At 40.2% G+C, this 21,571-nt stretch overlaps 1 protein-coding gene across 1 annotated transcript in view; it reads left to right on the top strand.

Annotated features, from left to right (window-relative positions):
- CD109 (CD109 molecule) overlaps positions 1–21,571 on the top strand; it is a 152,841-nt gene that overhangs the window by 28,467 nt on the left and 102,803 nt on the right. Inside the window, 3 exon segments of the mRNA XM_017871333.1 lie at positions 4,696–4,724; positions 12,405–12,635; positions 17,446–17,571. Coding sequence (XP_017726822.1) covers positions 4,696–4,724; positions 12,405–12,635; positions 17,446–17,571 — 386 coding nt within the window.

Below are 21,571 nucleotides of genomic sequence, written 5' to 3'. Positions count from 1 at the left end.
ACAGAGACAGAGACAGGCAGGTTTCCTTGAGCTGCTGTGAGCTCCACCCAGTTCGAGCTTCCCAGCGGCTTTGTTTACCTACTTAAGCCTCAGCAATGGCGGGCGCCCCTCCCCCAACCTCGCTGCTGCCTTGGGGTTAGATCGCAGACCGCTGTGCTAGCAATGAGGGAGGCTCCGTGGCCGTGGGACCCTCCCAGCCAGTTGTGGGTATAATCTCCTGGTGTGCCCGTTTGCTTAAAGCACAGTATTGGGGTGGGAATTACCCGATTTTCCAGGTGTTGTGTGACTCAGTTCGCCTGGCTAGGAAAAGGGATTCCCTTCCCCCTTGCGCTTCCCAGGTGAGACAATGCCTCAGCCTGCTTCAGCTCTCACTGGTCGGGCTGCAGCAGCTGACCAGCACCGATTGTCCGGCACTCCCCAGTGAGATGACCCCAGTACCTCAGTTGAAAATGCAGAAATCACCGGTCTTCTGTGTCGCTCGTGCTGGGAGCTGGAGACTGGAGCTGTTCCTATTTGGCCATCTTGCTCCGCCCCCCTGTTGTGAGCTTTAAATCCATTAATATATGTAATGCTTTGGAACACTCTGTAGGTGGTAAGTACTATTATTATTATTATTTTATTCATATAACTAAAAAATTGCATTCTGTCTGATCTGTTAGTTGTTTTATTGTTGCTAAACACAAATTTAAGTCTTCTATCCCCTAAATCAGTTCTGTCCAATACAAGTATAAGTCAACTACGTAAGTTATTGGAAATTTTCTAGTAGCCACACTAAAAAAAAGAGAAACAGGTGAAGTTAATTGTAATAATATATTTTATTTAACCCAATAATTTACAAAGATTATTAGTTCAACATTTAATCACTATAAAATTATTGACATGACATTTTACATTTTTTTGGTTGTAAGTCTCAGAAATATGGGATGTATTTTACACTTGCTGCTTTTTTCAGTGGCTCAATAGCCACATATATTTAGAGGCTCCTGTATGTGACTGAGCAGCTTTAAAGAGTTGCTAGTTAATCTTGCTCATTTCTGAAGTGTTCCAATCAACTGTTGCTGTGAAACAAGCCATCCCCAGATTTAGTAGATTAAAACAACAGTGGTTGATTATTTCTCACAATTCTCATTTAGCCTATACACGCTAGATTGGTGATTGATTATTGCCATTATTTTTGTGATAGTTGTGAAATTTTTGGATTCCACGATTCCTTCTACAATTATTAGTTGGAATTCTGTGGTAAGTAATAACTCTTTCTTCTCTTTCACTCAGTCATGTATTTAATTGTATATGAGCATGAACTCATAGATTCTTGTTTTATTCAGTAGGTTGTAACCCATTATTTGTTTTAATATTCAAGTGACCCGACCATAATATTTTAAATTAAGAAAACACCTTCTCCACACATACTGAGGTACCTGGTGAGATCAGAACAAATTCTGCTATATGGATGGTATTCTCAATTCCATCCACCACCACCCGTGTATTGCAATGTTTAAATGTTTCAACCCAAATATTTCACAAAGTCTGCTTGCAGAACCCCATGCTTCTTTTCACAAATGTTTTTACAGGACAAAATTTGTCCTGTAAATTGTCTGTATTTATGGTTCCTTTGAAGGTTTTACCAACTTTACTTGCCGAAATATCCTGGGGCTTTTCAATTTCACTTCAATTCAGTATAGAATATAATAAATCTTTCCCATTAAAAGTAAGCTTAATGAACAGAAATTTCTTCCTACAAGGTAAGATACTCCCAAAAGCACAGCTGGTGTATATCCAACGATGTAAAATCAGTATGTTGAAGAGATATCTGCACTCCCACATCCACTGCAGCGTTATTCCCAATATCTAAGATATGGAATAAATGTTAGTATCCATCAATGGATAAATGGATAAAGAAAGTGTGCGATATATATACATAATGGCACACTATTCAGTCTTATAAAAGAAGGAGGTCCTGTCGTTTTCAGTGACATGGATGAACCTGGAGGACATTATGTTAAGTGAAATAAGCTAAGCACAGAAAAACAAATATTGCATGATCTCACTTATGTGTGGAGCGTGAAAAAGATGAGCTCATAGAAACAAAGGGTAAAATGGCAGTTACCAGAGGGTGAAAGGAATGGGGAGATGTCAGTCAACGGACACAAAGTTCAGTTATATGGGAGGAATAATTTCAAGAGATCTAGTGTACAGCATGGTAACTATGGTTAATATCAACATATTGTATACTTAAAAATTGCTGAGAGTAAATTTTAATTGTTTCTTTCCACAAGTAGTTATGTGAGCTAAGGCACATGTTAAATAGTGTGATTTAGCCATGCCATAAAGTATACCTCATTCCATAAGGTATGCATGTATCATCTATATGTGGTATACCATGAATATATACAATTATTACTTGTCAATTAAAGAAAGAATAAAACATTTTCAAAGTTAATTTATGTGCACATTAAACCCATCCTAGAATAATATTTTGCTAACCAAAAAAAGATCCAGGACAATGCTAAATCAGGATGGTGGAATAACAGTGTCAACTGGGATAATCCTGGTGAGGACTCATCTTGTCCAAAGAGCCCTTTGTGATCGGGCCAAGCCTCCTGGCTACTGTTCTCTTTCTGTCTGTGATCTTTGTTCATCCAGCTCTTTGGTTTGTTAGACTCAGGTTGATCTCCACTGCTTTGCATTTGCTGCTCTTCTGCCTGTAACGTTGTACCCCTCCTTGCTCATATGGCTAATTTCTCCATATCCTACAACCCTAGACACTGGCATCATTTTCTCTAGGTGCCTTCCCTTCATCCCTCCAATGTGCTCCTTTTCCTACCTGTACTACATGTATCTGTTCCACGATACTTCCTTCTTCACCTTTTTGAAACACCATGTTCAATATCCTGTTGTTTAAGAATCTTGCTCTTTGCTTCCTACGATGGCAGTTATTAGATAAACTGATCTGTGCTAGGTGGTAAGTGATGGTGATGAGTTACTTATCTGTTCCTGAAAACATACTTGTATTTCATTTTGGCCCACTGGGGTGGTAGTCTTCAAAGTGGGTGTGCACACATCTAAGAGTATATACGACCATTTATAAGGATGGAAGTAGAAAATGTAGTACTTTTTATTTCTATTATTTTATTAAGCAAAGCTAAGAAGTTAAAGTTTTCTCTTTTCTTTTATTCATTTAGTTTTAAGACAGAGTCTCGCTCTGTTGCCTAGGCTGTAGTGCAGTGATGTATCTCAGCTCACTGCAACCTCCACCTCCTGGGTTCAAGCAATCCTCCTTCCTCAGACTCCCAAGGAGCTGGGACTACAGGCATGCCAGTATGCCTGGCTAATTTTTGTAGTTTTCAGTAGAGATGGGGTTTTGCCATGTTGGCCAGGCTGGTCTCGAACTCCTGACTTCAGGTGTTCTGTCTGCCTCAGTCTCCCAAAGTGCTGGGATTACAGGTGTGAGCCACTGTGCCTGGCTATAAATTAAAGTTTTTCTAATGTTTAATATTTTGGTTGAGAAAATACATGTATATAATTTTATAAATGTAATTTGACATCGGTAAGGTATACTAAGTGTTTTTATTGATGGAATACTGTATCATAAAAATTTGAAGACCATGTCTGTAGGGGCATACTGACATCCCCAATGGAAAACTCTTCAAGCTTTTTGACACTATAATAGCTAACACATATCAAGTGTTTTCTATGTGTCAGGCACTGTTCTATATGCTTTACGGGTATCAACACACTTATTCCTTACAACCACCTCATGAGATTGGTATGATTGTTAGCATCCTCATCTTATGGATGAAAAAAATTGAGCTTGAGAATCAGGTAATTTGTTCAAGGACGGGCCAGTATGTATCAAATTCTTGATGTGGTCTGATTCCAGATGCTGCTTGCCTAACCCCTGCTGTGTACTGTGCTTTGCCCTGGTGCCTCTGCTTTCACCTGATAGACCCATTTGGCTTCCTGGAGGAGAGGGACCACATCTGTCTTGCACATTGTGTTAGTTTTTAAATGAATGAAGGAACCGAGGCCTATTATTTCCGTCTCTCTCTTTAAAATCATCTTTTGCTCCATTTTATTTCCCAAGGGCCTGCCATCTTCGATAGGAACTTTGGACAAATACTCTTTTATTTTAACATGAAACCATTTTCCCTCAGAAATAAATGGATCTGATGAGAAATTGGCATGAGTTTAATTAGCAGTCCTATGTACAGAAACTTTACATGAAGAAAAGTCTGCGTCACCCTAGTACTCATGAGTCAGTTATGAGTCCCAGCTCACCCCTGACATGACTAATGCCTTCCTTTTTTCTTTTATCACGAGGGTTTGAGAACAAGAAATAAATCTCAGGCTACTACTGTACAGTGAAGTGCCCCGCAAGCACGTATAATCTTAAAATAGCAACAAGGGCAGCAGCACCATGACATCAGAAATAATAATGGCAAAGAGAAGCAGAACTTAATGTTTTTTGGGTTCGCCCACTGATACCCTTTTAATTCTGATTTTTAATCGTTTGGGACAAAGATATGTAATAATTTATTGGGTCTTCTGGGCATTTAAATGTTATTTTGGTTTGACCAAATGTATTTATGATTCCATCTACACATATAAGAGTATTGGGAGAGTTTTGGAAGGTTTGTGTTCTATCATCATATTCAAATTGTGCTAACTCTGTTTTCTTTTCTGTTTTCCTTTTAGGCTCTTTTAAGACTCTTACTCTTCCATCAGTAAGTATTCATTTAAAATTTTGGTTTCAGAAATATATTGCATCAGTGAGCTAAATAAATATTTCATTGGATTTTATGTCAATTCACATATTTCACATAAATTTGGCTTGAGTTTAGTTCAGCCTTCAGATTATTTATGAATAATATTATTTCAAGGAGATTGATTATGAGGCTCTTCAAACTCTTGGCAGAGATTTTCCTCTTGTAAAATAGAGGACTTCACTGAAGGAAACTGGGCTGGACTATTAGCACAGAAATCTGTACTGGTCATAAAAAAGAACGAGACTATGTCCTTTGCAGGAACATGGATGGAGCTGGAGGCCATTATCCTTAGCAAACTAACATAGGAACAGAAAACTAAACACCACATGTTCTCACTTATAAGTGGGAGCTAAGTGATGAGAACACATGGACACATAGAGGGGAACAACAGACACTGGGGCCTACGCGAGGGTAGAGGGAGGGAGGAGGGAGAGGATCAGGAAAAATCGCTAATGGGTTCTAGGCTTAGCAACTGGGTGATGAAATAATCTGTGCAGCAACCCCACGACACAAGTTTACCTATGTAACAAATCTGCACTTGTACCCGTGAACTTAAAATAAAAGTTAAAAAAAAAAAGGCATCTGGACTGGTTTGGTCCTACTTCTGTGGTAATGAGCCTTCTAGTGTGGAACTCTGCTCCTCAGTTTCCTTGTCCTTGAAAACAGCAGCGCCATGCTGAGACATACTAGAACTTGAGGCAAAAGGAAAAATCTGTAACATTGACCATGTCTTTGTTTAAAATGTCGACTTTTTTGTTTATAATTTTTTGCATTAATTTTGGTATTTTAAAATATTGTATTAAAATATTATTTTCTTGATTGCTAAGTTTGTTGGTACCCCCTTAAATTTTGCACCTTAGACAAGTGACTCACTCACCTCACCATAGCCCTGGCCTTGGAAAAGAGAATGAAGATACCATCTTTATCTCACAACATGTCCTGGAGTGAAATGAGATGGGGAAGTGTTGTAGCACTTGCTATAGAAATGGAAAGGGGTTATTATTCTGTTGAGAGATTCATAAAACCTGATTATTAAATGTTTGTGAGTGAATCTTCCTATAGCTTTGATTTAGAAGTTTATACTTTCATTACTATGCTTTGTTTTGGGGCTTTGCATGCTTCATGTACGGTACAGTAAACCACAGCATCCAACATCAGGTGCAATTTGATATATGTAATTTTCTGAGAACAGATGACTAATGACTTAGGCCCTGACACATTGCATGCTTGATTAGTATCAGTATTACCTCATAAGCCAGGTTTGCTCATTACCTTAATTTTTTTTTTTTTTTTAGACAGGTCTTGGTCTGTTGCCCAGGCTGGAGTTCGGTGGCACAATCATGGCTCACTGCAGCCTCAATCTCCCAGGTTCAAGCAATCTTCTCACCTCAGCCTCACAAGTAGCTGGGACTACTGGCATGTGCCACCATGCCTGGCTAATTTTTTATTTTTTGTAGAAACAGGTCTCCCTATGTTGCTCAGGCTTGTCTCAAACTCCTGGGCTCAAGCATCCCTTCTGCCTTGGTCTCCCAAAGTGATGGGATTACAGGAGTGAGCCACCTGGTCCACTTGGTACCTTTTGAAAGTTACTTGTCAAGCACATTCAGAAACCACATTTATATTGGGGGATTCATAGAGAATATTGTACTCTCAAACAATACTTTGTAAAAATTACTTAGTATGCTATATCTATTCTGTTTCTTACATATTATATTTGTACTTCCTTTCCTAAGAAATATACTGTTGCTAATAATAGAAAGCAGAGGAAAAAAGGCATAAGCAGGAAGAAGTAGGGGAAAAAACCCTATAATCTTTGTGGCAATAAAACATTAGATTGCATTAAAATAACCTAAAACATTAGATACTGGCCCCAGGGCCTGTGTGCAGAACTTTGTTGAAAGGGTATTCCAGTGGTAAGAAGAAGATAAATCCTGTGTCATATATTTGCCCTATAGCAGAAGGAGGGTGGGGTTTAAGCTCAGGAATCACAGCCTAAAGTACAATAATTGTCTGGTTTCCTTAAAGGAGTTTGCAGTTTCACATACCAGAAGTGTAGAAAGGCTGAAAGGAGAAGGTGGGGCAAGATCATGAGAGTTTCTTTCAGTGATACTAGTATAAACTGTACGTGTCTGAGCTCCTATTAACTAGAAATTTGTTTACTACACTTCTTTTTTTTTTGAAACGGAGTTTCTGTCTTGTTGCCCAGGCTGGAGCGCAGTGGCGTGATCACGACTCATCGCAACCTCTGTTTCCCGGGTTCAAGATTGTCCTGCCTCAACCTCCTGAGTAGCTGGGATTATAGGCATGCACCACCATGCCCAGCTAATTTTTTTTGTATTTTTAGTAGAGACAGGGTTTCGCCATGTTGGTCAGGCTGGTCTTGAACTCTCGACCTCAGGTGATCCGCCTGCCTCAGCCTCCCAAAGTGCTGGGATTACAGGTGTGAGCCACTGCGCCCAGCCTATTGTACTTCTTTTAAGTCTTAAGTATATGAAATACTAACTCTGACATCCAGTATTTGTCTCTAGTATTATGCCATTTCAATTGTATATAAATATAGCTATTATTTATTGAAAGCTTTACTAGAGATTATATTTTGGAGTATATCTCTTTTTAGTAAAGCACGGTTTGAAAGACAGAAATAAAGTGTATGGACAAATTTGAAATGCTTGACAAAAAAAGAAGGCTCTGCATTTTAATGAGTTTTCAATTAAAGCAGAACCAACTTTTGTTTTTTCCCAGTGAGAACATACCTGTGAATAGAACCACGTTTTAAGTGCACTTGCATTCTGACATTTGTAAACGTAGTATTTTAAATTATTTTTAAGGTCTTTATGGCTTTTTAGTGTAAAATATAAGTATTTCAAGAGTGTATTAACACAAATGTGTTTTTTATTTCTGATTTACTCATTGTACTTCAAGACACTAAAATAATCCTCAATATGAAGTAAATAAAAAACATAAATTAAGACTTAGTATAAATATTATTCTTTTGTACACAATATGGCAGAAAAACTTATTTTGTTCTCTTTGTCAAATGAGGGAGTAGTTTTATTTGATTAGAAATGTTTTATTGTGTAAGTATAATTACTAATATATTTTAATGGAAACTATCATCTTAGATTTCTCAATTTTATTTTGAAAAATTGTCTCCATTATGTTTAGTAACTGGCATTATTCCTGAAGTATATGAGGATAAATACTATTGTGTTGTCTCAGTTTCCTTATAGCAATGAATCCTTCAGAGAAGGTGAAATGGCTTTAGACAGCCCAGATTAGAATAAGTAATCCTTATTTATTGGTCTAGCAAGAATGTTTTTGAACATGCTTACCTTATGTATCCTAGGCAGAGAGCTATCATCTCCTCAGAGAGTTTGCATTTATGTATACACAAAATAGACGTGCATAAGTGAGAATCAACACACCCAGTCCAGAGGCTGATTGATATTCTGTTGGGCAAAGCTTTGGGATATTGTCAGACTCTTGTCCTGCTTTCAGACAGCCTCTCACTGTGGCAACTGCACCTTCCTCCAGCCCTGTGCCCTCTGGTCAAGGAGTCCAAAATCTCTGTGGGTAAATAATTGACTCCTGTGTAAGAACTGTGGAAGTCACTTATCAAGGAACAGCTTTCCCTCCCCCACCCCCACCAATGTTGGGAACCCTTTTCAATAACTGTGGCCCCAAGAAGGCAGAAGGCAATTTACCAGTAAAGATGCAGGAGCTTCTATTACCTCATGGTGTCCACTCTACTCTGGGCAGGTTATAACCCATTCCAGATCAGGCACAGAGAGAGAAACTTTCATAAAAATTGCTTAAAGTCAATAATCTTTTCTCCAGTCTCATTATGTGCCCCCATTGTTAACAATGGAGCACTGAGGTCTGCATTGACACCGCAAGACTCTGGAGCACCACCCAGAGAGTGTGGTGACACCCCAAGATATGTGGTGATGCCCCATGCTTCGTATAGGCACCCAGGTCTAATGATTCACCAAGGCCCATATTGTCATCTCTGGATGGCCTCCTGGGGATTAACACTGAGTCTTTGAGGATCCAAAATTACCTAAATTTTATATATGGCAAGGTGGGGTGTTTAACAGGGAAAAGTTAAAAAAGCAAATTAGTTAAGGTAACCCAAAAGAGCAGGAAGATAGTCAGTAATGTTTCCCCTGAGTCAGTGTCAGCTCCCTGAAGGAGGATGGACTAGGAGGTAGAATAAAATGTTTTTGGGCACATTTGTGTTTATTTTAATTCTTTGACTGTTTAGGCTGCTTGCGGTTAATAGGCTTCTTTAGCTCTAGGCCTCTGTGTCATTAATTTGACATCAGTCTTCAATCTAGCATCTGTTCTGGGACCTCTGTGCCACTAAAAATGATAAACTTATATCAAATAATGAAGAGCAATCCCATCAAATATATTTTTAAACATGAAATATTTAGAAGTTGATGCCATTTATAAGCATATAATATTCTGTTTCCTGGCACAGGAATATAATATGCTTATAAACAGAATATTATATATGTATTTTCTTATTTATAATATTAGAAAATCTGATTCAAAGAGTCTGAGGACTGAAGTATCACTTGAGAAAATGGAATTTAAGATTGCAAGTTCCAGGCTAGACTCTCTGCTCTACCAGGGAACAGGTCTTTGGTTCATGTTGTATCCCACGTACCCAGCATAACCTGGTACACAAAGGGTGCTCAATAAATACTTCTTTAGGCTGGGTGTGGTGGCTTACATGTATAATCCCATCATTTTGGGAGGCCAAGGTGGGTGGATCACTTGAGGTCAGGAGTTCGAGACCAGCCTGGCCAACATGGTGAAACCTCATATCTACTAAAAATACAAAAATTAGCCAGGCGTGGTGGCGCACACCTATAGTCCCAGCTACTTGGGATGCTGAGACAGGAGAATTGCTTGAACCTAGGAGGTGGGATTGAGATTGAGCCACTGCACTCCAGTCTGGGCAACAGAGCAAGACTTCGTCTCAAAACAAAACAAAACAAAACAAAACAAAAAACTTCTTTATTGAAGAAAAGCAAAAATTGACACCAGAAGTCATTTGAAGGTAACATACTGATTGTTTTTCCTAACATTTTATTATTAACTTTTCAAATATAGAAAAAACTTGAAAACATTTCATAATGAACACTCCTTATACTTGCCACTTAGGGTCTACCGTTAACATTTTACTATACTTGCTCTATCATACATCTATCCATCTACCCATCTTTCTATCCATCTATTAATTCACCTTATTTTTAAATGTATTTCCAAGTAAATTGCAGACATCAGTACTCTTCTCCCTAAATACTTTCTGCTGACCATTTTATTGTTGACAATGGTTTCTTGCACTTTCTTCATATTCTTTTTTTTTTTTTTTGAGACGGAGTCTCGCTCTGTCGCCCGGGCTGGAGTGCAGTGGCTGGATCTCAGCTCACTGCAAGCTCCGCCTCCCGGGTTTACCGCCATTCTCCTGCCTCAGCCTCCCGAGTAGCTGGGACTACAGGCGCCCGCCACCTCGCCCGGCTAGTTTTTTCTATTTTTTAGTAGAGACGGGGTTTCACCGTGTTAGCCAGGATGGTCTCGATCTCCTGACCTCGTGATCCGCCCGTCTCGGCCTCCCAAAGTGCTGGGATTAGAACTTTCTTCATATTCTTAACCACATTGACAGCATTCTGATGTCTGCTATTATTGGAAAATCCTCTTTGAGCTATCTGTAGACAAAACTTATTTGCAAAAATGAGTCAGGATATAGTTTCAGGACCTCAGTTTTAATATGAAAATCAACGAAAAGTCAAGCATGCTAGTTATCTATTGCTAAGCAACCCTAAAACTGTGTGTCAAACAACAATAAGTTATACTTTTATTACTTCTCACAGTCTTTGTGGGTGAAGAATTGGGAGCAATATGGTTGGGCATTTCTGATTTGGAGTCTCACGAGGTTGCAATCAAAATATCAGCCAGGGCTGCAGTCATCTGAAGGCTTCCCCAGGGCTGAGACATTCTGTGAAGCAGCTCATTCACTAGGCTGACATGTGGTTGGTGGTAGTTGGTGGGAGGCCCTAGTTCCTCCCAATGTGAACCTCTCCACAGGCTTCTCTGGTGTCCTTACCACACCATTCTGCCTTCCCCCAGAGTAAGTGATCCAAGCGAGAAAGAGAGACAACAGGGCAGAAGGTATTCTTTTTCTGACATAGCCTAATTCTAGGATTTAGAAGCAAATCGCTAAGAGTTAGGGAGAATTAGGCTTCACCTTTTGAAGGGAGGAAAGTCAGAAAATTTTGGACATATTTTAAAATTACCACATCAAGGTCTGTGCGTGTGTGTGTGTGTGTGTGTGTGTGTAGTGTGTGTGTCTGAAATGATTTTTTTGTTTGTTTGTTTGTTTTTTTTGAGACGGAGTCTCGCTCTGTCGCCCAGGCTGGAGTGCAGTGGCCAGATCTCAGCTCACTGCAAGCTCCGCCTCCCAGGTTTACGCCATTCTCCTGTCTCAGCCTCCGGAGTAGCTGGGACTACAGGCGCCCACCACCTCGCCCGGCTAGTTTTTTTTTTTTTTTTTGTAGAGACGGGGTTTCACCGTGTTAGCCGGGATGGTCTCGATTTCCTGACCTCGTGATCTGCCCGTCTCGGCCCCCCACAGTGCTGGGATTACAGGCTTGAGCCACCACGCCCGGCCTGAAATGATTTTAATAAGAATATCCACCTGAGGGATTGTCGTGAATTAAAATGACATACTGCAGGTAAACTGCTTAGTATGGCTTTGGTCTGCTAATGCTAGAAGGTAGGATTTCTATTGTTATTATTGTTGTTATTATTATTATTTTGAGACAAATTCTCACTCTGTTGCCCAGGTTGGAGTGCAGTGGGACAATCTCGGCTCACTGCAACCTCCGTGTTCAAGCGATTCTCCTACCTCAGCCTCCCAGAGTAGCTGGGACTTCAGGCGTGTGCCACCACACCTGGGTAATTTTTGTATTTTTAGTAGAGATGGGGTTTCACCATGTTGGCCAGGCTGGTCTGGAGCTCCTGACCTCAGGTGATCTGCCTGCCTTGGTCTCCCAGAGTGCTGGGATTACAGGTGTGAGTTACTGTGCCTGGGAAGGATTTCTGTTATTCATAGTAGTAGTAGAAGTAGCAGCATCATCATCCCTACCAAGACTATGACACATAGGCGCAAGATGCATTAGGAGAATGCATCTCAGAAAACAGGTTGAGAGAATATAGCAAGTAAACAAATTTTGTGCAAGAGAGCCTTTCATCAGTTGACTACTTCAAATAGGGTGATCGTGGGAAAGAAGGTTGAAGGATGTTAGATATTCTGACCTGCAATAACTGTTAGGGAGGATGAATTTGCACTTGGAATAGGAAATGGCAAGGTGACTCCTGCAGAGGGAGAGCAGTGGGCTATGTGCCCTCCATTCCAGGAGCCCTGTGATGTAATTGGAGAGCAAACTGCAGGATGTTAAAAGAGGGAAAACAAATTGTTTAACTCTGATGCCTGGGAGGGGCAAATTTTCAACATCGCAGTTACTTTTGATAATGCTGTGTATTTACGTTTTTTATTCTAACTTGTAATTAAAACATTTTTGAGGTAAAATAATGAGACCTTGATGTGTGATCTCTTTTTCCCCCCAGCTCCCTCTGAACAGTGCAGATGAGATTTATGAGCTACGTGTAACCGGACGTACCCAGGATGAGATTTTATTCTCTAATAGTACACGCTTATCATTTGAGACCAAGAGAATATCTGTCTTCATTCAAACAGACAAGGCCTTATACAAGCCAAAACAAGAAGTGAAGTTTCGCATTGTTACACTCTTCTCAGATTTCAAGCCTTACAAAACCTCTTTAAACATTCTCATTAAGGTAAGTGCCAGACAGAAATGAAGCAAGGAATTCTAGCCATCTTACTAAACTCCTCTGGGAAGTTCTGCTTGTGTTATTGACACTGGAATATCTTAGAATTCACCTAAGATAAGCTTCCCATGGAACTCCTCTAATAGGAAGAGAGGTGGTGCATGCAGCACTGGGTTAAGAGCTCAGCCTCTAGAGTCGACCTGCTTGAGTTCCAGGCCTGGCATCTTCATTGATTTATACAGTTGTCAAGCATTTATTAAACTTCTGCATTCCAGGCACAGCGATAGGGCAGTGAACAGAAGAGATTAAGTCCCTGCTGACACTGAGTTTATTTTTCAGTTGGGTAGTAGGAGACAGACATAATAAACATATAAATATGTATTTATAAAGGGACAGATATATATTTGTATTTGTGTGGGTGTATGAGAGAGAAAAAGAGAGAGAGTTTGTGTTTGCTACTTTCTTTCTTTCTTTTTTTTTTTTTTGAGATGGAGTTTCACTCTTGTTGCCCAGGCTGGAGTGCAATGGCATGATCTTGGCTCACTGCAACCTCCGCCTCCTGGGTTCAAGTGATTCTCCTGCCTCAGCCTCCCGAGTAGCTGGGATTACAGGCATGTGCCACCATGCCTGGCTAATTTTGTATTTTTAGTAGAGACAGGTTTTCACCGTGTTGATCAGGCTGGTCTCGAAATCCTGACCTCAGGTGATCCAATCACCTCGGCCTCCCAAAGTGTTGGGATTACTGGTGTGAGCCACCGTGCCCAGCATGTTTGTTGCTTTCTCTAGGGTTGTCTGGGAAGACTGATTTGAGCAGAGAGCCAAAGGCAGTAAAAAAAAAAAAATAAGCCCATACAGAAGGGAAAGCACATGGAAACGCCTTGAGGGGGAGCTTGTTTGGTGCATTGGAGGAACAACAAGCTGGCAGTGTGCTGGAGCCCCGGGAGCAAGGGGACAGGTGCTAGGAGATGAGGTCGTATACAAGTAGGTGGGTTAGGGTGGGGCTCATGCAGGGCCTTATTGACCATAATAAGGACTTTGAAACTTACGCTAAGTGAAGTGAGAATTCACTGGAGAATTCTGAGGACAGACTTGATGTAATCTAACTTAACATCTTAAAAGGATCACTGTCAGCTCTAAGAAAAATAGATGCTAGATGCTAGCTGTGTGATCCTGGGTAAATTTATTAACCTTCTAGAACCTCAGTTTCCTTATCTAGAAAATGTGTAATAATAATAAAACCTCACGAGGTTTTTATGAAGATTAAGTGAGATAATTCAAGTAAACCATTTAGAACTGTGTCTGGCACATAGTACATGCTCACTAAACGTTAACCATTATTATTATTTTAGGAACTCCTTTTGAAAGGTAGTAATTTTGTCTCTGCTGCTTAATACTCTGATGATTTGGAGGCACTGTGGTTAGCACACTGAGTGCTTTCCTGTGAGAATCAAGTTGAAGACAACTGAGATCCAGCTGGGCCTGCTTTTCTATATTTAAACAGAGAAGAACACTGGACATTTGATCATTACTTGGAAATAGGGTGATTAACATCCCAGTTTGCCTGGGATGCCCCTGATTTTAAAACTGAAAAGTCTCTGGTCCTGGGAACCTCCTTAGTCTCAGGACATTGGTTACTCCAAATATTCTAATGAATAACATAGTGTGGAAGGTAAAGTAGGCCTTTTAGTTTGGTATCTTCCTATTCTTAGTTTATTTGTTGTTATAAATTAAAACAACAAAATCCAATCAAATAAACATGTATACATTTAACTTTGAGCCAAGATATGTTTGTAGCCAGTACCACATTGGTTGCCATGGTGCTCAATGCATGTTTCTTGAATTGAACTAGCATTATTTCAGAGTTTGCCTTTGCTATGTAATGGAATGTTTATAAGGCAGGTTGACATAGTGAATAGCATTTCTAAATTCACGTCACCCTCTGAGCAGAGTTGAACTGGCTCCATTCATACCATCCTTCATCATTTATCCACATATATGGAGAGCTTACTGTACGCCAGAGAGTATGTGTACAATAGATGGTTTAATAAATGTCTGGCTATCTGTGGGTGTTTACATTCAATGCTTCCTTCTATTGCAGGCAAATAAAAGCACTGCATAAATTACCTGTTCTAGACATTAACCCAGAACTAACCCTGCTGGTTCTGGATAGTCTGTGCCTTTTCATAATTCTGCCTCTTTGCGCTGGTATCTTCCTTTGAACATTTGATTTGCAGATTCTTTGGGCTCTTCTGTGCAGTTTGGGACTTAGCAGACCACATTTGGCTTTCTGGAAAGGGCTCAGAGAGACATTCTTCTTGTTAGCTCTGGTACTGATAGGACCCTCTTGGCCAGGGGAGGGGAGTTTAAACTAAAATTCTACCTGGAACCCAAAGTGTTTTGGAACTGTGAGTGAGGAGTGGCCATACTCCTGTCTCTGTACCTGGGAGGTGATACTCAAGGTGGACTCAGGTCTAGCTGCCTTCCTCCTTGTAACTTGCAGAGGCCGGGTGGGAGCACTGATGTGAACTCTTTCAGCTGAAAACAGACAATTGGTGTCTTGGCAAAACTTTTCAGAAAAATTGAGACTTAGCCTAACTGGAGCCCCTGAATGAGACAGTTGTACTCCTTGGCGCAGCACCACCTGCAGGCTGATGTGGAGAAGTGCACTTGAGAGTTAACTTGGGGCCCATCTTGCCCAGCCAGGAATGGCTGCGGGATGTAGCTAAGGTACTGACTGTCACAGCACATTCAGGGTGTTCAGTGTTGTTCTTGGTGACCGCGTGCCATCTTTGGGTATTACTCATTTTGCATGCCCCGGTAACTGGTCTTCTTAGGAGGGAAAGGGGCTTCAAGGACTTTCAGCAGTAGAAAAAAACATAACCTATGTCTCCCATGCTTCTGGCCTCCTCTAGCCACAATGGAAATGAGTGCCTCTGACACTGCGGTGGCAGCTGGCATGGCTGGTTTCTGCTCTGACCTCTCCGTTCAGAAGTTGTTGGTACGGGTGAATGATCTTGTAGGGGAACAGGTGTTATTGGCTTAGGAGTATATCCTGTGACTGTGCCCTGACACTCTGTTTTGGAGAAGTGGTGGCCAACTCAGAATCTGACCCCTGGCCAGGTGAGGAGGCTACCTTATTTGAGTGATTTGAATTCTCTAATTCTACATGCTGGACAGACATGTCCTTCACACATAATCCAGAAATAGTACTCACGGACATATTCTCCAGCCAGGGAGCTTACTGCTTGAGACAATGGCATCTGACAGAGATCCAGAGCCATCTAAAGGTGACTCGAAGGGCATGTGGGGCCACTATTCCAGGATCTCTGGCCTGAAGCTTTTCTGGCTGTGACGGGGGCATCGCTCATACTGTATGTGGCTGTGTTGTAGCAGCGGATGACCACATGTAAATGCTGGGCTTTGCTGTGACACCACTGTGCTTGGCTGATTCAAATCCTGATGTGCCTTGTAGACTTCTGGTGCTTTTGCATTCTCTCCTTCTGCCTTATTGGTGACAGTTAGACCTAGGTCCAAGACAGGTGTGGGAAAGCAGAGGAATTATCTCATTCACCCCCAACACTCCAGATCCCCCAGGTGCAAAGTCATCCATGAGGTCAGTTCAGACTTCATTGTCCAGGAGAAATGTATGTTTCAGTCGAATATGGACATTCCGTTTTCCTACACTTCAGGTAACACCAAGAATTATTGTTGTTATTATTTCTATCTGTGTCAGTCTGACAGAAGAAACACAATATCATATTGTTTTCGTTTGTATTTCCTTAATTAGTAGGCAGCATATATTTATTGGCTATTTGTAATTCTTCCTTTGTTCCTGAGCCTTTGAACTTCATAGCCTTCCCATGCATCATGCCGTGGCAGGCACAGTAGGACCAACTGCTGATTACAATGCCTGGCCCAGGAGTTTGCCAAGGATACAGCAACCTGATTGTTCTTGACTTGCTTTTGGTCTCTGGTTTTCACAATTGGTTTCTGGCTTATTAGACTGCTTTCTGCACAGTTCTCAGCATTGTACTTACCCCTAACTGTCATATCTCCACTCTGGGAGAGAGGTTTCTTCTGGTTTCTAATAACTGGCCCCACTCACTACTCAAAGGCATCTGACAGAGATCCAGAGCCATCTAAAGGTGTCAAAGTTTAGAGAATAAGACTAAGGGAAAATATTCAACCCCTGCTCTCAGTCACAGTCTAGTTGGGAATAATAAAATATAGATTTTTGGCAAAATAAAATATGTAAAATAAACATATTTTACTGCCTTTAACAAAAATATGTACTCAAGAGAGAGAAACTCCAGATATACTAGGGACTTTCCAGGAAGCAGTCACCTCTGCCTATTGGAGGCACATATAGGAGGCAAGAAGCTGAAACTGATTTTACCAGTGGACAAGGAAGGGAGGGATTTCCATGCAGCAGTTGCAGAGACCTGCATGCATGGGCTTTTGGGAATAAACTGCAAACAAATCTGTACATTTGGAGGAACACTACTACCACCACTGCCACCACCAGGGGTTTGGTGATGTACATGTTGTAGTGTTTCATGTAGAAGGAAACAGGGTGCCAGGAATTAAAAGGTGGAGCAGAATCAAGATGAACTTAGGAGAAATATGAGAAAAGAATAAACTTTGATTGTCTTCTTTAGTAATATAGAGCCTACATTTTCCAAAAACTATCCTTGTGTCATATTTTGGAGTAAAGTTCTGGATCTGGGTGGGAATGCGGCAAGGCATCATTCCTAACCTGATAGGAGGCACATGCACATGGGCAGCCTCTACATAGTTACATGTCTGGTTTTCATTTTAGGACCCCAAATCAAATTTGATCCAACAGTGGCTCTCACAACAAAGTGATTTTGGAGTCATTTCCAAAACTTTTCAGCTATCTTCCCATCCAATACTTGGCGACTGGTCTATTCAAGTTCAAGTGAATGTGAGTATAAATATATTTTTTGGGGGAATGTTAAAGTGATTTAATTAGGTCAGGTGGGGAAATATCTCCAAGGTCGTTTATACAATGAAGAGAAAAAAATTAAGGTGAACATTTAGACAATTTAAGCGGTTTATTTTTAACTTATGATGTTTATCAAGGGTTTATTTAGCATTCATTCTAACATATTAGAATTTTCATCACTGTTGTCTTTTTCTATGATATAATGTGTAAAGGTTAAAACATTTTGACATTTTAGTACACAGTGTTTACTTATTTGTTTCATGCATTGTTTTAAAAGTAAGTAATGAATACATAGCTATTATTTGGCAAATTTTATGCCTTAGAATAATGACTCCTAATGAATGATTAGACTAACCTACTTTTATCTTTGTTTTAAGAAACAGTGACTTAAATAACCACACCAACCTCTGATCCCCAATCCTTTCTCCCTAGCTTCTACACCTATTGTGTTTATTTGCTGCTGACTTGTATAGCTCTGAAATCTAAATGGAGGGCATTAAATGGCATATAAATCTAAATGAAGGGCATTCATTGAGATGAATGAGACATAAATACAATGAGACATAAACACTTTTAAAAAGTAATGAGACTTAACTGTTTTATGTGATATAAATTGGTCATTTAGTATATAACATGTAAGCCTTTATATTTTTCTATAATATATTTGTGTGACATATAAACATATAAGATATAATAAATTTTTTCTGTATCTAAAAGGGAAGATATGTAATATGAAATGCATGAAATTATAGCTTATTCTAAGCATTGTTGCTGAGCCTTGAGTAGGTGGGACTCGTGTGTGAATTGACCTGTATGAATGAGAAGAGTGCTGGAGGCACAGTGGACTCTCACCATTTGCTTCATGGCTACCCTGCGTCTTTATGGGTGTTTGTATGATGCGTTTACCAATATTACTCTTTTTAATGTAGCAGAAGCTCTACTGAATGTATGATGCGGTTTTTAAAGGACACTGGAGGCCATATTATGAAAGGGGTTCATACTTTTAGAGAACAATGTAATGCAAGACCATTAAAGTCATGGACAATTTGCAGTGTGGTATTTGCTTATTTCTTTATTTATAACAGTGTAATAATAACCACTGTTATAAATGGAAGCCTAGAGCAGGGTGTGATGAGTTCTAGGGGCAGTGGGATTCTTTATATCTGAGCTTGTAGAGAAAGTGGAAAGAGTAGGCATTTGTGAAACTTAGAAGATAGAGAAAAATTTGTGTAGGAGTAGGGAAATGAAAGAGAACCTTATGTGTCCGGGGATTTGGGAGAAGTTGATGTTACTGGAGCATGTGGAGAATGATGGCGTGTAGATTAGGAAGCACATTGTGAATTTAAAGTAGTTTGAATATTATTTTCAGTTCCCACTTAAATTCTTCAGAATCACCATTTTGGCCATCCGTCTATCCATCCATCCATCCATCCATCCATCCATCCATCCGTCCATCCATCCATCCATCCATCCGTCCATCCATCCATCCATCCATCCATCCATCCATCCATCCATCCTTCCATCCACCCACCCACTCACCCACCCACCAACCCAGTATGTGTTAAGGACTTACATGGCTATGATGAATACAAAGAAGGTAAACACATGACCTCCATTTTCAAAGATCATTGTCGTGGTGACATGAACAATATGATAAAAATTAAATGACGTAAGGGGGACAGACAAACACAAAGCAGTACAATAGCAGAGGAATTGTAAGGTGCTCAGACCAGCTTGGTGATAAAGAGGGTTTATCGTTAGCACAAGCACTGATGTTTTGGGGCCAGCTGCTCCTTCTGCCTCCCATGGTCTGCTCTGTTCTCCTTTCACTCTTCTGCCAACCTTTGAGGTGTTCTTCAGATCTCATTCCATTGGCTTAGCTAAATAACCATCATGCCCAGAGTCTTTATTTTATTTATTCATTTATTTTTATTATATTTTAAGTTCTAGAGTACATGTGCATAACGTGCAGGTTTGTTACATATGTGTACATGTGCCATGTTGGTGTGCTGCACCCATCGACTCGTCATTTACATTAGGCATATCTCCTAATGCTATCCCTCCCCCCTCCCCCGACCCCATGACAGGCCCTGGTGTGTGATGTTCCCCACCCTATGTCCAAGTGATCTCATTGTTTAATTACCACCTGTGAGTGAGAACATGTGGTGTTTGGTTTTCTGTCCTTGCGATAGTTTGCTCAGAATGATGGTTTCCAGCTTCATGAATGTCCCTACAAAGGACATGAACCCATCCTTTTTTATGGCTGCGTAGTATTTCATGGTGTATATGTGCCACATTTTCTTAATCTAGTCTATCATTGATTGACATTTGGGTTGGTTCCAAGCCTTTGCTGTTGTGAATAGTGCCGCAATAAACATACGTGTGCATGTGTCTTTATAGCAGCATGATTTACAATCCTTTGGGTATATGCCCAGTAATGGGATGGCTGGGTCGAATGGTATTTCTAGTTGTAGATCCTTGAGGAATCACCATACCGTCTTCCACAATGGTTGAACTAGTTTACAGTCCCACTAACAGTGTAAAAATGTTCCTGTTTCTTCACATCCTCTCCAGCACCTGTTGTTTCTTGACTTTTTAATGATCGCTATTCAAACTGGTGTGAGGTGGTATCTCATTGTGGTTTTGATTTGCATTTCTCTGATGACCAGTGATGATGAGCACTTTTTCATGTGCCTGTTGGCTGCATAAATGTCTTCTTTTGAGAAGTGTCTGTTCCTATCCTTTGCCCACTTCTTGATGGGGTTTTTTTTTTTCTTGTAAATTTGTTTAAGTTCTTTGTAGATTCTTATTAGCCCTTTGTCAGATGGGTAGATTGTAAAAATTTTCTCCCATTCTGTGGGTTGCCTGTTCACTCTGTTGGTAGTTTCTTTTGCCGTGCAGATGCTCTTTAGTTTAATTAGATCCCATCTGTCAATTTTGGCTTTCATTGCCTGCTTTTGGTGTTTTAGTCATGAACTCCTTGCCCATGCCTATGTCCTGAATGGTAATGCCTAGGTTTTCTTCTAGGGTTTTTATGGTTTTGGGTCTAACATTTAAGTCATTAATCCATCTTGAATTAATTTTTGTGTAAGGTGTAAGGAAGGGATCCAGTTTCAGCTTTCTATGTATGGCTAGTCAGTTTTCCCAGCACCATTTATTAAATAGGGAATCCTTTCCGCATTTCTTGTTTTTGTCAGGTTTGTCAAAGATCAGATGGTTGTAGATGTGTGGTATTATTTCTGAGGGCTCTGTTCTGTTCCATGGGTCTATATCTCTGTTTTGGTACCAGTACCATGCTGTTTTGGTTACTGTAACCTTGTAGTATAGTTTGAAGTCAGGTACTGTGATGCCTCCAGCTTTGTTCTTTTGACTTATGATTGTCTTGGCAATATGGGCTCGTTTTTGGTTCCATATGAACTTTAAAGTAGTTTTTTCCAATTTTGTGAAGAAAGTCAATGGTAGCTTAATGGGGATGGCATTGAATCTATAAATTACCTTGGGCGGTATGGCCATTTTCACGATATTGATTCTTCCTATCCATGAGCATGGTATGTTCTTCCATTTGTTTGTGTCCTCTTTTATTTCACTGAGCAGTGGTTTGTAGTTCTCCTTGAAGAGGTCCTTCACATCCCTTGTAAGTTGGATTCCTAGGTATTTTATTCTTTTTGAGGCTATTGTAAATGGGAGTTCATTCACGATTTCGCTCTCTGTTTGTCTGTTACTGGTGCATAAGAATGTTTGTGATTTTTGTACATCGATTTTGTATCCTGAGACTTTGCTGAAGTTGCTTATCAGCTTAAGGAGATTTTGGGTTGAGCGATGGAGTTTTCTAAATATGCAATCATGTCATCTACAAACAGGGACAATTTGACTTCCTGTTTTCCTAATTGAATTCCCTTCATTTCTTTCTCTTGCCTGATTGCCTTGGCCGGAACTTCCAACACTATGTTGAATAGGAGTGGTGAGAGAGGGCATCTGT

Source organism: Rhinopithecus bieti, unplaced genomic scaffold (assembly GCF_001698545.2).
Source record: "Rhinopithecus bieti isolate Rb0 unplaced genomic scaffold, ASM169854v2 scaffold_4709, whole genome shotgun sequence".
NCBI classification, from domain to species: domain Eukaryota; kingdom Metazoa; phylum Chordata; class Mammalia; order Primates; family Cercopithecidae; genus Rhinopithecus; species Rhinopithecus bieti.
The sequence above is the reverse complement of the archived record's forward strand: the minus strand, read 5'-3'. Positions and strand labels throughout refer to the sequence as shown.